General features: G+C 41.4%; 1 protein-coding gene across 4 annotated transcripts in view; it reads left to right on the top strand.

The window, feature by feature from the left end:
- The window catches only part of magi3a (membrane associated guanylate kinase, WW and PDZ domain containing 3a), a 170,363-nt gene that overhangs the window by 99,254 nt on the left and 54,738 nt on the right, over positions 1-16,371 (top strand). For all 4 annotated transcript variants that reach the window (XM_031290591.2, XM_031290590.2, XM_036008551.1 and 1 more), the window contains exon 3: positions 9,143-9,262. In XM_031290591.2, the coding sequence (XP_031146451.1) occupies positions 9,143-9,262 (120 nt within the window). The remainder of the gene's footprint in view (positions 1-9,142; positions 9,263-16,371) is intronic.

The raw sequence follows: 16,371 nt of genomic DNA, 5'->3' as shown, positions 1-16,371 counted from the left end.
TGGAGAAGAGAAACAACATACACTTTAGTCTGACTTATCGTCCACCTTTATGTAATAATGCACATAACTCCTTATGTGCAATTTGCTGTCTTTTTTAAAAAAAAAAAAAATTCCCCTTTACAATTTTCCACTTAATTCCCTCCATTCCTCCTCAACACCAGTCCACCGGAACTTTGCCATTCTGTTCATAATCTCAACATAATTAGTAAAAGCACCCAATTATAGGCTCAGCGTAACCCTGAGTAGACGTTGATACGGAAGGCTAACATTATCTACCATGAGTGAAATATGCTTCAAGACTTCAGGGCCTGTACAAAAGAACCAGCACTGGAATCGAGTGGAATGACACACTTCCTCAGTTTTTATGTTTAATTTAACGAAAATTAGTTTTGAGACTGAATATATGAGGTATTGACTTAAAGGTGCAATGTGTAGGAATTTCTCCCATCTAGGGTTGAGATCATGTATCGCAATCAACTCTCTTGCACCGCGCAGTTCAAAGTATGTATTACAGCTACGGTAGCCTTCACACTTCAAAAAGCCGGTCTCTTGCTCTTTTCAATATCCTTTTTCTTTTTCTGGGCGAAGAAGGATTTTGAATACGTGTAGTCCTCCATGTTTCCTTCTTCAAACTTGCCGGGGCCGGGAAGCGACGGTATCCATTAGCAGCATTAGCAGCACCTGTGAGTTTGTCATGTGACAGCGAAAACACAAAAGGCGGAGCAGTATGTCCTGTGTGTCCCTTACCAGCTAACGTATTTAAAGATGGAGCATGAATATGGAGCGTCTAGCCCAGTTCATGCGAACGCAAATGTAAAATTTCATGCCAAAAGGAATACTTGGAAATGATGGTGGTGGTAAGTATTCATGAAAAAGGACAAGTTTGTGAACGGGCAACACAGATTTTGATAATGAACAACTAAACACGTTACACACTGGACCTTTAAGCGTGTCTTTTATTTTCAGTGATTCTGATTAGAGTCAGACCCCGGTTATCTGACAGGTGAAGGTGCGTAAGAGTGCTGCTAACCTTTTCCTCCATTCTCTCTTCACCTTCTCCACCTGAGTCTGCTCCACTGCTCCTCTTAAAATAAAGGAATAAATAACCAGGACAGAACGATTTTGTTTAAATACCAGAGTGATTTTAAAATGGACGTCGAGGTCAAACCGGCATAAATGAAAGAGCAGCTGCAATTCTCTGGGCTGCACAGCCGAGTTAAAAAAAAATAAATAAATAAAAAAAATAAAAATAAAAAAAATTGTCCCATCTATCACTGCTCCAGAAATCGTTTATTATCTGTGTAACTCTCAGTTGGCATTTCCAAAGCTCTCATTTCTGACATTTTGCGTGGAGGAATAGTCATTTTAAAAAGCATGACTATGATCGCATTTAATGTGCAATGAAGCAGTTTTAAATTATTCAAAAATAAATTGGAAATGAAGCCTTCATTCATTCATGTTGCTGAGTGAATGTGCCCAAAGATTTGCTGTGACAATAATACATACTATTCATTCAACCTTTATTTACCCTCGAGAGATCATTGAGGGGGCGACCCTCATTTACACTGTCGTCGGGTCAGATTACAAAGACAAATACAGAACGACAACACAGAAAGTACAATCGTAAGAAATATAGAAATAGAATTGGAAAATGATTTGATAAATACATTAGGATAATAGGGATGCAAAAGAAAATACAACAATGTAAAGCAGTTACAAGCAGAAGTCTGCAGGTGTAAAGCCAGATATCTAAATTGTCCGAACGGCACATTTGAGTTGATGTTTTTAAGAAAGTGCTGTCATTTGTTCCAGGAGTCGGTGTGCGCTAAAGTTAAAAGCAGTTTTTCCAAGTTCAGACCGAGCTCGTGGACCATGAAGTAAAAGCCAGTCAGCAGAGCGAGTCTGAAAATAAATCACTTTACAGTATAAAACCTCAGCGCCCCATTAGCTGTTTAGGTGCAGGATATAAAGCAGTAACATCTTAATAAGATTATGACAGCTGTTAAAGCACTGACAGTACATATCATGTTCTAGGATATACCAATTCTGTACATTTGAGGCCACTTTAGAGAGTCAACATCGAAGATTTAAAACCTACTACCAGTGAGTTCCATTTTGATTTCAACTGTCTGCCTCATTTAGTGAGATAAAACCAGATATTGATTTTGTAAATATGGATGATGCTGGAAGACTGAGATGGGTGTTCACATGTGAAACATATACATTAGCCTGTTATCTTGAGGAAGCCTGCAAGAAGAGAGAGAAAAAAAAACAAACAATCTTTACAATGATGATCTGTCGATATTTGTTTGTACGAACCCGTTCTCATTACCAACTGGTCGAATACTGACGCTTGGTCTTCCACCACTGCGTGCGACACATTGCAGTCTGGCTTGAGTAGCTCAGCATATGTCCCTTGTCCACTGTGCTCATGCCAGCCTGTGCCAGTGGCTTATCACAGCGCTCTGTGCCACAGTGGCCATGCGAGGAGCCCAAACAGCCACTACAGCATGATGCCTGTGCTCATTACAGCTGCCCAAATGGCTTTTCAGAGTGAGAGAAGCGTGACTTCCTTCTTGCTCTACACACAGCGAGGCTTCATTAGGTGTCACTGCTGCCTCCCACAAAAAAAGATGACAGGAGCTCAAGGCAGTGCCAGGGGTCCAGGGCACCACCAAATCTTTGTAGCCTGGCTAAATCCCCAAACACCCCCCACCCCCCAACTATTCTCTTTTTTCCTGTGAATCCTTATGCATAAATTATCTGTCACAGAATGTCAATCAGCTCCACAAGTCTCAATGCCAGATAAAGAGAAAAGATAGTAGAAATGTAAAAAAAAAAAAAAAAAGTGCCCCAGGTTTTAAATCCTCGCAACTTTCTTTGAAGAAGATTAAAGAAGGTCCCTTTTAAGTTTTTAAGCCACTGAGACAAAAGACAGGATACAGCCTTGCATTGATGTAGCTCATCACTGACTTCCTACTACCGAGAAATAAAAAGTGAAACGTGAAGCCTGTCGAATCGAAAAAAATTTTTCCCTTCTGTATTACAAATAAAAGGTTGCATTAATTCACAGTGGTCTATACATTATACATGCAGACGTCAAGTAATAAATGGGAGTGTTGAAAGGTGTAACGAAGCATCTTTTCTCGCATTGTCTCAAACCTCGTGCCGTGATGATATGCAGGGAATAGTGGACCCAAATGCAGAGAGCAGACGGGAGTTTCGTTGCTTGTCGATCTATTAACAGGAAAACCAGGGCACATACAAAAAGCGATCCAAAAATGCAAAAAAAAAAAAACGACACAAGGAGTACAAAGTGAGGCAGGCAAAAACTAAGTCCAGAATGAAGAAAAGGGAAAAAGCAGGATAACAAAACAAGAGCCCAGATACTGCAGGGGAAGACTAACACAGAGACAGGAACAAACACAAAATGATTTGACACAAGACAAAGGGAACACAGAGAGGCTAAATACAAGAGGTAATGAGCAAACAAGGGACAGGTGATACAGCAGGTGAAACACATCAGGGCGGGGCAGAACAATCAGACAAGCGGGAAAACACAGGAAGTAAAACTAGACATGACAAGACAGAAAACCAGACTATCAAAATAAAACAGGAAACAGAAATATAAACATCCACAACAGAAATATACACAACAGGGATCCGAAATATACACAACAAAATATACACAACCACAACACGTGCTCTGTTTTGCTTAATTATAATGCGCATTGTGATATAATCTCCCCATGTTGCAAATTGATTCTTGATTCTTAGTGCTGCACGAGACGAGAAAGATATCTGATTGCGATTATTTTTGATTGATATTGCGATTGCGATATGATTCACGATATTGGAGGGAATGATGATGTTTGTATCATTATTCTTAATTTTAATTGAAATATATTAAAATAAAAAAAGATTTTTGCGAGGATCTGTACCAAACAAGGATTTTTTTCTTTGGTCTGTAGGTAGGGCTGGGCGATATGGAGGAAATATCACGGTATTCTTGATCAACCTAAGCTCCGGATGCAGCGACGTTGGCTCTGCTAAATAGTCTCAGGTGGAACTTGTTTTGGTGGAACATTTGCACCCCACTAAAGAAAACGCCACATACAATATTAAATGAAGTTAATTGTTGACACAATACAGTAACGTGAGCTATTTAAAGCTATAGTGCGTAGTTTCTGTCTCCCCCATGAGGAATTCTAAGTAATGACAACAACAATGTTGTTGCAGCCACATGATACAAGCCTTCCGTGATCGTGCACGCGCCCCCGCCCCTCCTCCACGCAGTTGCCAGTAGCCAAGGAGGACACGGAGGATTAAAAAAACATGGACTCTTCAGAAGAGGTTTTTGCACAATCCAAATTGTCTTCTAAACTCGCCATTTTTCAACGTGAAGCCTGCTAGCCTGAAGTTTGTTGTTGTTTCCCGAAGCGAAGGGGTTTAAGAAAGGCAACACACAGAGAGCGGAAGGTGAGGGATGTTGTCACGCAATTATCCCAATGCCGTAGGTAACTTTGCTCCGAAATTCATCTTTTTTTAATCTATGTGCCCCAAAATGGGCAGACTGTATAAGGTCAATATTGTTGCGTCCCTTCAACCTAGTATTCAGATTGATTGTGTAGTCATCAGACTGTACAGCCAACACCCAACAGCCATGCTCTTCTAGAAAGTTTAAGTTGACACTATCTTTTTTTCTTCACTGTTGTTCAGCTGTAAATAGCATCTGCGCGTCTTGATGGTAAACACTTGTCACCTGGACTCACTGAGTGGGTGTTCAACCTCCTAGGAAAGAAACACACAAAATACTGTTTACACACTGGAGATCCAGAGTCCAGGTGTGGAGACTGAAGAGATGCTGTGCTTTGTGAATTCACCCATCTAGAACGCATGAGTGCAGAGAGCACAGATAGCATCCACTGCCTCTTTTTTAAGCTGTAACACTTTTGTCTTTTAAAATCCCATCACCTCTTATATATGCTACAGCCAGTGCCTGAATTGGTCAAAAAAAAGGTGCCAGTACCCTAATTAAGCAGTTGCATGACATGATCATTGCATGTGTCTTCTTGGATATATTGATATTCATACTTATACACAATCTTCTGAACATAGCCATGCTGAGAAATACAGAGAGAGTTGTGGGGAGCTGATAGTCTTAATTAGCTTTGTAGCAACTCATTTGACAATGGCTTGAATGTAACGGACGTTCATTAATATCAAAACGTTACGCACTCAAGCTTTTATTAGTCCTCTGTAGTACCGACGTACATTCTGCACTTGTGTACTGATCTCGCGAGACAACTTTTAACCTTGAGGAGAATTATCGTAACGTTTTAATATCACAATATCATATCGTGGGACGAGATCTCTTCACACCTCTAAAGGGAGCTACACACCAGGCCGATAATCGGCCGTTGGACAGTCTGGCGAGGTCAGTGACTCGAGTCTGTTCGGTGTGTTCCGTGCCATCGTCCATCCGAGGGGCCGTCGTCCTTCATTTTGGCCGACCTGACGTGCTCAGTCGGAGACAGGGCAGTTGGGACTCACCCGGAAATGGCGAGCAGAATGAGCGTGACTAAGCCTCTCAAAATCTGACGAAAATCTTTTAAACTGACCTTTGTTGATCTGAAATGAAGACAGATTCAGCAACTGCACGGCCTATTTCTCGCTTAAAATGTTTTCAGAAACACGTTTCAGTGAACTATTTTAGTACAATATGAGATCGTATTCTGAACAAGCCGCCATGACAGTCTGTCTTTGAATTTCCGGAGAAACCAGACCCACGTGACGCGTTCGTCCAATCAGCTGCCGGTTTTCAGTTTTTTGGGCGACAATACAGATTAGCGCCACCTGTTGTTATGGAGACGTATTACGTCTCGTCGCTTTGGTGTGTTCCGAGGCACTTTTTTGACCAACTCGGGGAGACTTTTTCTGCCGACGGTCGGCTGTCTGGTTGGTGTGTAACTGCCTTAATGGTTAGAAGTAAGGGTACTCATGTGGACAAAAATCAGAAGTGCCCATTTTGGGTACTGGTTACAGCAACACTTGAGGCATCAGATGATAAAACACGCTAATGACAAAAGCAATTACAAAGACACACGATGGTGGAATTATAACTATAAGGGTGCTAAAACTGACCCAACTTATATGAGAATCTTCAGGTAAGGTAGCTGAATAAACAGTAAAAAGCTAAATTACCACATTTCCCCTGTTCCTTCTTCCAAAGAACAGGCACATATTTCATCCTTTTGTGGCTTTGCTGGTAACTTGATTGCTCTATTTGACAGGATAAAAGACTGTCTCTGCAACAGACTAAGCCGTTTCAGATGTGATGGTTCATCCTGCAGTCAGGATGGATGATATTCTTGTTGACACAAAGAAAATGAAAAAACTTTCCTATTAGACTTCCTAGAAAACGCCGAGTTAAATTCCCCTGTGCCTGCAGCGCAGCCAGATAGCAGAGCAGTTCAGCTGAGGTATCGTAAAAAGCCCCGATTACATCTGAGATGACGCTAAGCAGAGTCGGCATGTTAGAGAGCGTAAAACCATTTTCACAACAATATGTTTTCAATGTCTCACAGATGAGAGTGTCAGCAAGGGAAAACATGACACTTTTCGTCACCCAGTTGCAGCATTTATGCTAGGTTATTATTTAATGACTAACTTTGCATGAACTGGAATGCTGTGTAGAGCTTCACTTTTTGAGCGGCAGTTTGATTTAGTTGAAAAACAAACAAAACTAACCATATTTAAAAAGAAGGAGAAAAAGGAGAGAAAAAAATCGAAGTTGGAAGTAGGGCTGGGCGATATGGGGAAAATCAGAAATCACAACATTTTTGACCAAAGACCTCAATGTCGATATTGCGACGATATCGTAGTGTTGACTATCGGTGCTTTCACAAAATATCTTCACATTTAGATTTTAGATAAATAACCATCAGTAATGTGGATATAATGACTAATTAATTAATTAAAGGCAAATAATAGAACAGCTAGAATAGTCTGGTTGGTTCAGATAATGAATCACTTTACATCACTTTACTGTAATGCAGCTTTTGAAACCAGGAAAAGACAAAACTTACCATGTAACGATATTACGATTCTTCAAAATCTAAGATGATATCTAGTCTCATATCACGCTACCGATATAATATTGATATATTGCCCAACCCTAGTTCGAAGTCATATTGCAACTTGTGCTTCAAGATCATTTCTGACATGAAGCAACTGACCCTGGCCATCACCACGGGTATGAAGCAGACAATACACTGTAAAAAAAAAATGTAACTGATTAGAGCCTTAGAGACTTCAGCCTTGGATTATGAACGTGATTAAATAATATTTTGACAATGAAGATGCTGTTGGGGCATTCACAAGTTAATTCTTATATGGACGTCGTAGGATTTCATCCATTCATGTGCTTGGTACACAACTTACTAAAGCCGTCTTCTCCTCGCTTATCTATTGCATTAATATTGTATTTAATTGCATCCTTAAGGAATGAGCCGGCACTCACAGAAGACCAAGTAAAAGTGTGCAATTAAAATCCTGTTCATTATCATTATCATCAGTTACACTTCCTCAGTATTCTGACAGCTGTGCTGCTGTGTAGGGGATGTCCTTTTTTTTCTCTCTTTCATATTTTAATAATGAATTCATATTTATGAATTCATAGCTTTGTGGTCCCAGCTCTGTTGACTATTCATGATGTAGATACAAATTCAGTGCTGTGTTTGGATTCAAATCATATCATATCCCTGTGGGCATGTTGGATACGGCATCACCAGCTCCCCCACCCCTCCCTCCCACAGGGTTTCCGCGGGGTTCTTTAAAGGTCTAAAATTTCAAAATCTAAATTTAAGGCCTTAGAAAGTCTTACATCCGCTGAATTGTTGTGTTCCAGCTCTTAAATAATTTTAAACAGGTCTTAATTTTCCTGCGTCCATGTAACGCTACATCTAATGCTCCTGCAGCGCTTTAGAATGTTTATTTATTTTATTTCCGCGGTGTTGTAGTTCTTTCTTTTGCTAGTCTAAATATAATTTGCTGACTACAAATGAGAACAGCATGCAACTTATTATGCAGCCAATCTATACACCAGTCCTATAATGCAAATGAGGAAATCGGGGAATTGTTTCAGACGATGTTTCCGGACTCTGACATGTGACTTTTTTTTTTTTTGTTAAAGGAACACGCCGACTTATTGGGACTTTGTCTTATTCACCGTATCCCCCAGAGTTAGATAAGTCCATGCATACCCTTCTCATCTCCGTGCGTGTCATAACTCTGTCTGACGCCCCCACCGCTAGCCTAGCTTAGCCCAGATCCTGGAGGTAACCGGCTCCAACTAGCCTACTGCTCCCAATAACTGACAAAATAACGCCAACATGTTCCTATTTACAAGTTGTGATTTGTATAGTCACAGCGTGTACAAATAACAAGGTCACATGAGACACAGCCATCCTCTAACTGTATACATACTGGGAACTATATTCTCAGAAGGCGAAGCACTGCAACTTCTGCTATTTGGGCGGAGTGATTTGTGATTTTCGCAGCACAAGAGAAGCCCCGTGGTGAGGAGCAGAGAGTAACAATGGTGCTTTTCAGGTGTTGCGCTAATCACTCCGCCCAAGTACCAGTGCTTCGCCTTTCTGAGAATATAGTTCCCAGTATGTAAGCGGTTAGAAGATGGCTGTGTCTCATGTGACCTTGTTATTTGTACACACTGTGACTATACAAATCACAACTTGTAAATAGGAAAATGTTGGTCAAATAAGTTGTCACTTATTGGGATTAGTAGGCTAGTTGGAGCCGGTTACCTCCAGGATCTGTGCTAAACTAGGCTAGCGGTGGGTGCGCCAGACAGCGTTACGACACGCACGGAGATGAGAAGGGTATGTATGGACTTATCTAACTCTGGGGGATACGGTGAATAAGACAAAGTCCCAATAAGTCGGCGTGTTCCGTTAATGTTGTGATATAGGTCTTAAATTTCATTCATAAGGGTCTTAAAAAGGTCTGAAAAAGTCTTAAATTTGACTTGGTGAAACCTGCAGAAACCCTTCCCCCCCAGTCAGTCAATGGCACGTACTTGTTTGGATGTTCCCTCTGTCTTAAACTGTGTCATTGTTGGCAGGTACCACCCGGCAGCCCAGAGAGGGGGAAGTCCCTGGAGTGGACTACAATTTCATCAGCGTGGGGGAGTTCCGTGACCTGGAAGAAAGCGGACTGCTGCTAGAGAGTGGCACCTATGATGGTACGTCTCAATGCAACACATACTACAATCCTTACACTATAGATGGGGTTGTACAGTATAGACAGTTTTATTTTAAAGTAGGAAAAAGAATGAGTTGAAAAACTCAAAGTTGGTATGAATTATGAATTATTGTCTGATAATTTGTCAGATATATATCTACCTGGATTAAGTCTTCCTGTATTGCACCTCGGGCTGGGTATTAAACCTTAATCCTTAGTCAAACATTGAGTATAGAAAGCTGTCACTACAGAAAGTTGGATTACATGCTTGGTTAGATCGAGTTCACTTTGAAGACTTCGCTTTTCAGGTGGTCTCAGTCTGCTTGTTTGGACCTGATCAGCTTTCACTAAAAACCTGAATGAACTGAGCAAAACAGACAAATGCACCACAGTTTACAAGATACTCACCAAACAAGCTAGGTTGTGAAAGCAGCCTTAAACGTGTTTCATGCTTTTTGCGGTCAGCACAGTTGGGGCGTTGTGGCCAGCAGCGTTATTACGCAACTCCGGCCTGGGCGACTGTGCACCGAGGGTGTGCGGAACATCTGAGCGCCGAACCGTGCACCTCCAAGATTGGGTCTCACAAACCATGTTGCAATGGTTGGATGAGAGAAGAAGTCTGTTCTTGAAGCAGCTCCGTCTTGGAGACGGTTTGCGGTGACCATTGCAAGCCCTCCGCACCGCGTTGACCGCAGGAAGTATGAATCCTGTTTTGGAGACACGGTAGAATAAAGCTAACTTCGGTGGGGCTGGGTATCGTTCAAAATGTTAGACTTTGATACTGGTTCCTAAACCATTTTATAACATGACGGCACAAAATCTTTATTTATTTTTCGACGTGCGCAACAGACTTTTTCCTGCCTGCCTCTACGACACGCAATGTTAGACAGCCAATCAGCAGCATTATTAGATCTTGGTAGAAGCATGCTGCATGTTTATTGGCTTACTGACGCTGATGAAATTTGCTCCTATGTATTGAAATTTGGTATTGAATGACGATCGGTTGGTGCCTAAAAAGTATGAATTCGGTACCCAGCCCTAAACTTGGGAAGACCATAAGAGAAAAACTACTGCCTAAAAGAATAAAAAGTAACCATAGAAACAGATTATTAAGTTATCACTACTACACCCTAGGGATACAGCTACATGCTGCCCTGGTTATTAGTTCTCTTGTAAATTCGCTGAGCTGTGCACCATTAGGTCATCACTGGAATTCAACACATTGCCCAAGTCATCAACAGCCTGTCAGCGTGTAAATGTGAAAGAGCTGGAGATAATATATCCCCAAGTGATTTTGCTGCTGAAAAAGAACTTCACCCTGGTCCTTTTACACATTGTGTTGGGATTGGCTACGTATGAGCTCTCTGTGGTCCGCCCTCTGTCCCATATCCAGCCCTGGGAGACCGGCCCTCCAACCCTGAACCTGTGAACCAGTCAACAGGATGAAGAATGGATCCACTCTGCCCTTCACTGCTTAACGTAACACAACCGCATGTGTATTGAAGGCACAGATTCAGAAGTCCTCAGAAAGTTAATCTTTAATGCCCAGACTTTTGACCTGTGAGTCTCCACATATAAAACTGTTGAATAAACAAACAGAGTTATCTACGGCTAGACCGGCAGTTGAATGCAGGGAAACAGAGGGAGAGATATTTACCTTCTAATGAATGATTTCCCCATGGTGAGTTAGTCATTGACTACAGATGTTACTGGTTACCACGGCCAGTACAATGTAGATTGTAAAATTAGCCCTAAGGGCCCATTCCCACAGAATGGGCCCATTGCATTGCTTTGGAGAGAAAAAAACGTTTTATTTGTGCTAATGGAAGGATGTGAGTCTTGGTTTTCACGTGGGACAAGGGAGCAGCAAGTGCGACATGGCTTGTGGTGCAAATAATGTGAAAATAACTTTTGTGGATTACAGTTTTAGCATTTAAGTAGTTTCGCGTTGCCAGACCCTCCTCCGCAGTGCTGTGGAGGAAGGTCTGGCACTGCGAGATTACCTGTTTAATGAACTTTAAATAATTCCATTTTGTTCAGAGACACATATTTAGGTATAACGGAATAGTATCTTTATTTAATTGTTATGCAATAAACACATAATTTAATGATACCATATACTGCCTCTTGGTGCAGTCAAACACACTATCTTATCTTGTATCCTTATTTTTCATTTGTTGCAATTTTTTTATTCCATGGTCTCTTTATTTTGGTTCGTGCTGCGGGTATAGTTGTTATGTCTTCTGTTGTTTTGTTGTGTTTTATTGTTTCCATGCTACAAAAAGTATTTTTCTCTTGTGGGACAAAATCTGAACTGAACCGCATTCATCCCGCCCCTCCTCCTGTGACATTTCATTTCATTTATTATACAGGAAAGTTAAAAGTAACATTAAGTTACAATATAAACGGGCCAGTTTCCAGCAGGTTCCTGTTCTGCAGAAACATAGAACATTGAACATAGTTACGGCACATGAGGACAGAAACATTTGTACAGGACATTAGCATGGGCTAGACAGACATAGACTAAAAACTAAACTAAAAACAACAATACAGACAGTGCAAACAAGACTTGGACAATACATGAACAATCAATGCCTTCACATGCCCTCTTCAGTGCACGTTACGTTTCTCCGTCTGAAGTCTAAATTTATATGTGGTCGATTGAATGGAAACATCAACCCAGGCAGAGGCATTGGCCGCTGGACTAATCCTCCAGACCAGTGAACAACAGGGGCTGGATGTATCCATGGTTAATCGGTAACCAAGAGTGACACTATTGTGGCCAATATTATATATATATATATATATAAAAAAAAAAAAAAATACATAACCAAGCATAAAGGAGGAAAATTGTGTGTGTTTATGAGATCGCTCCTCAGCATTAATCCATTATACATACAGTTTCAAATCCCAACTGTCTGGCTCTCTGCATTCCAACCAGCTCTTTGCAGCAAAGTTGACTCAAGTGGATGGCGGAGTTGAAAGTGCACAACAAACAAAGCAAGATTAGTCTGCCAGTTTTTGTTTTACAGAACGATAATAGTGTCAGGGTGTGAGTAATACTTGTTACCTTGGCTGTGCCGAAACTCTCGAGAATTAGATTTGCGTGTGAGCCCGAGTGTGTGTGCATGTATGTGAATTAGGGCATATCCCATTTCTAGCCCTCACCGTGGTCGGCACAGAAAAAGCCAGCAGTATGAATCATTCATGACAGAGACAGGGAGCTGGAACGGACAAGTACAGTTCAAGGAAAGCAGGTGTCTCTCTCCGCTGCATCTCAAAGTCAACAACAGTGGATATACAGGAAAGATCTCAGCTGAAGAGGCAGCATTATTAGCATTATTTGAATGTAAGCCTATAAATATTTGATTTGATTTGATTTTTGATTCTCCATTCCCATAATGTAATTTCATTAAGAATTTTTTTAATTGGACTGGGTTCCAAGACTTTACTCGATTCTTCATGTTTAGTTAAAAAGTTAGTTTATTGTAAGTATCAAAAGAAGGCTGTGTTAGGAAGTGCGAACTCTTCTTTTAACTGTTCAAACCATTTAAAGGACAATTCCGGCACAAAATGAACCTAGGGGTTAATAACATATGTGTACCGAGTCGACCGTTCTCTGGGATATGTTTTCATGCTAATCGAATGTGACCAGTTTTAGGGCAAACCACTAATTAGCTTATAACGCTAGTCGTCGGGGCCACGCGAAAGTAAAAAGAAATCGCTATTTCCATACCACTAACAATGCTCAAAATAGCACCACCTTAGCATAGCTGATTGTGACTGTTTTCCCTAGATGGTGCCTGCCTGTATAGTGAACGTTACAGTCTTTATAAACTATCTTTTTAATAAACTGTCTGTACACTTACAAAGTTCTCAATGCTTGGGTTTACATGTAGGGACCCTCATTATGCTACCGTTTAAGTGTGGTGCTATTTTGAGCCTTGTTAGTGGTATAGAAATAGCGATTTCGTTTTACTTTACCCGTGCACCGACGACTAGCATTATTAGCTAATTAGCGGTTTGCGCTAAAACTGGTCACATTCGATTAGCATGAAAACATATCCCAGAGAATGGTCGACTCAGTACGCATGTGTTATTAACCCCTAGGTTCATTTTGCGCCGGAATTGTCCTTTAAGATTAGCATTGTGTTTTTAATATCTTATTATTATTTGCCAAGTTATGCTGACGTTGCTAACATTTATTTAGTATGTGTTCTATATGCCATTCTGTCATGGGTTTTTCCTTTTTAGTTGTCTCATGCAAGGTGGTTACAAATCAGCAGACTTACTACCTTTGTGCTTATAGTAGTGGAAGGCATGGGAAGCAGTACCTTGATTACATGTTGGTAGGTCAGATCACTTTTTGAAAGTCTCGGACTACATTTACATTGCTACGTTATGGTTTTTAAGCAGAGTTTTGAGCCCAAAGTGTTTTTAGCTCCAGTAGAAGAACTATTCGCATATCTCATCAACATTCTCATATACTGGGCATGCGCGTGCTGGGTTAGACAGGAGGCAGCATGTATGCTCCGCCCGTTGCTGGTTGTTGCCACGAGTCATGACCCAATCAGGAGGCGAAACATTGGCGTCAGTGTTGGTGTTGCCAAAGATATTAGTTTTTATACCAAAGCGTAGCAATGTAAATTTAGCCTCGGTCTCGGAATCGCCCGTTTTTAACGTTTACCTTGTGTCAGTCTCTGATAAAGAGCACTATAGAGAGGATTTTGTTTAAAAACCGGTCAAGACCCCAACTCACTAAATTCCCTGTGCATGGTCTGATTTATGTGTTAACATCATTACAGTGATTGGATGTAAAACTTCCTGTTTCAAATGCAACCAATAACTTAACACGTTTATATTTTGAAATGTATTACTGTTAACTCCCCCCCCCCCCCTCCCCCCCTTAACATGCACTTCCAACTAAGTGAATGCGGGAGACAGGAGAAGAAGCTCTGGCTTGCTGGTAGATGTCAGCCAAATCCTGAATGAAGAAGAATCTTAATTTGTTTTCTGGGTTTGTTTTTTATGGGAATGTGGATCTTTCAGATTAAATTTGAGGAGTGCCTATGGTTAGCATTTTCCACATTTTATCGTGGCATGCAGTGTGGGACTCGCACTGGTCTGGTCTTGGTCTTGACTCGGTGTCAATACACTCTGGTCTCGGAGATGACTTGGTCGGACGGACTACAACACTGTTGGAGGTTTAAAGCAGTACTATGTGTGAGTGAAAGTGGCCTACTGCATGGATGTAGTGGAAATATAAAATTCTACAGAATTACACACCATGAATGAATCACAAAAGGCTGAGACAAAAGAAATGATGGCACATGGACAACACTATGGTACATTAATTCAAGCTGACAGTTAGAGTCTGTAGTTGTTGGCCTGCCAGGAGCCAATTTGACAGGCGTTGAAAAGGGAATCCACTGTGTGTTTGTGCAATACAAAATGTATTCACCTTGACAATCATGGACTTTACTGGAAAAGGAATGACCATTTACCATCCCCTTGCTTTGCTGGACCACATTGCCCACAACAACAACAACAACATTTTATAATTGAAGTCGTTTTTGGTATAACAGGCTTTGTGAAGTTCAGAGGCAAAGCTGCATAGCTGTGGATTAGATAGAAACAGGGCAGGGGGCCAGAAGTCACAGAGGAGGAAGGGGCCAAAGGTGCTGCGCTAGCAACAGCAAATAGGAGGCTCGTCAGCTCTTCGGACTGCACGGCTGATATCATACAAGTCGGATTAGTGTTGTTATTGTGCATGTCCAAATAAAAAATAAAAAGAGAAAAAAAAACTTAAGAAAAAGCTGAGACAAAAAGTGGAAGAACAATATATGGAAGGATAAAGAGAGAGAGAGAAGTAAAGTTAGGGAGGATGTTTAATTTATACTCGGTGTCACGGCACAGACTGAGGAGATGAACAGAAATGAGGAAGGATGTTTATGTATGAGAGGTAGGCCATCGAACAGGGGGATTGTGAAGCTGTTCAACACACACACACACACACACACAAGCATTGGGAGTAGAGGAATGTGGGGTTGACAAGGTTGACAAAGTTGGCTTGTGAAGTGTGGGCATCCATGCCAAGCAGGGCCCGAGCACTGTGCCAAGGCCGGAGCACAAGATGGGCTTCACCTGCCTGGGGCTCTGGCAGTCAGTGGTGAGGCCTGGGCAGCCAGGGCACTGCCCGAGAGAGGCGAAGCCCATCCTCAATGATTAATGGCGGTCTGTGACTCTGTCTGGCAGGTTCAAAGAGGCGGGGGGGGGGGATAAACTCTGAGTCAGGGTGGGTGGGGTGGGTTGGAGCTTTGGGAGGGAGCTTGTGAAGGCTGAGCCTGAGTATAAACCCTTGAGAGGTTTTCCCAAAGTTCCACACAACATAAGGGGGTGTCTCCAATTTCCATTTGTCTTTTGAAAACACCGAACCATTTCACATTGCTAAATGACCATGACTGCATGAGGCTTTGCTTTCTATAGCATAGCATTTCCATCACAGCTTATAGTGAAAGTTCTTTTTTTTTTTTTTTTCTTTTTTTCTGAAGGGTATAGTGAGATTTAGATGCACTGCAGCAGATGTAACTCTGGTCACAGTTGTACTCGCATTTAATTTGAGTTGGAGATGAGATATGCTGGCAGCTGCTGATGGAAACAGATGACGTGACACACACACACACACACACACACATTCTTTCTCACCCATAAACACACATATTTTTCTTTTTAAATACTCCCTTGAAACTACTTCTTACTGGCAGCAAACACAACCATGCATGTGTAACGAGCAAATGGCTTTGTAATTCACTGACAGTGCCAAGCAAGTGTTGGCCCAGGCTGTTAAAATGAAAATTTGCTTTACACTGTCCACCCACCACTCTCAGATAGCAAAAAGAGCTTTAATGTAATCACACTACGGCCAAATCAGTAGCCCTCTAGGCTCACTGTTTCTGCTGCTGTTACCTTTAACACGACTGGTACTTTCCATTTTGCCACGGCGTGACTAAACCGAAAGCAAGATTGAAATTACGTAAACTGCTTATAGCCAGAAATGTTGAATTTTACAGTATGATGAGCTGGAATTTTTTTCTGTGTTTAAGACGAACC

The sequence above is a fragment of the Sander lucioperca genome, chromosome 12 (genome assembly GCF_008315115.2).
Source record: "Sander lucioperca isolate FBNREF2018 chromosome 12, SLUC_FBN_1.2, whole genome shotgun sequence".
NCBI lineage: Eukaryota > Metazoa > Chordata > Actinopteri > Perciformes > Percidae > Sander > Sander lucioperca.
Note: the sequence above shows the minus strand (reverse complement) of the source record. Positions and strands in the feature narration are given on the sequence as shown.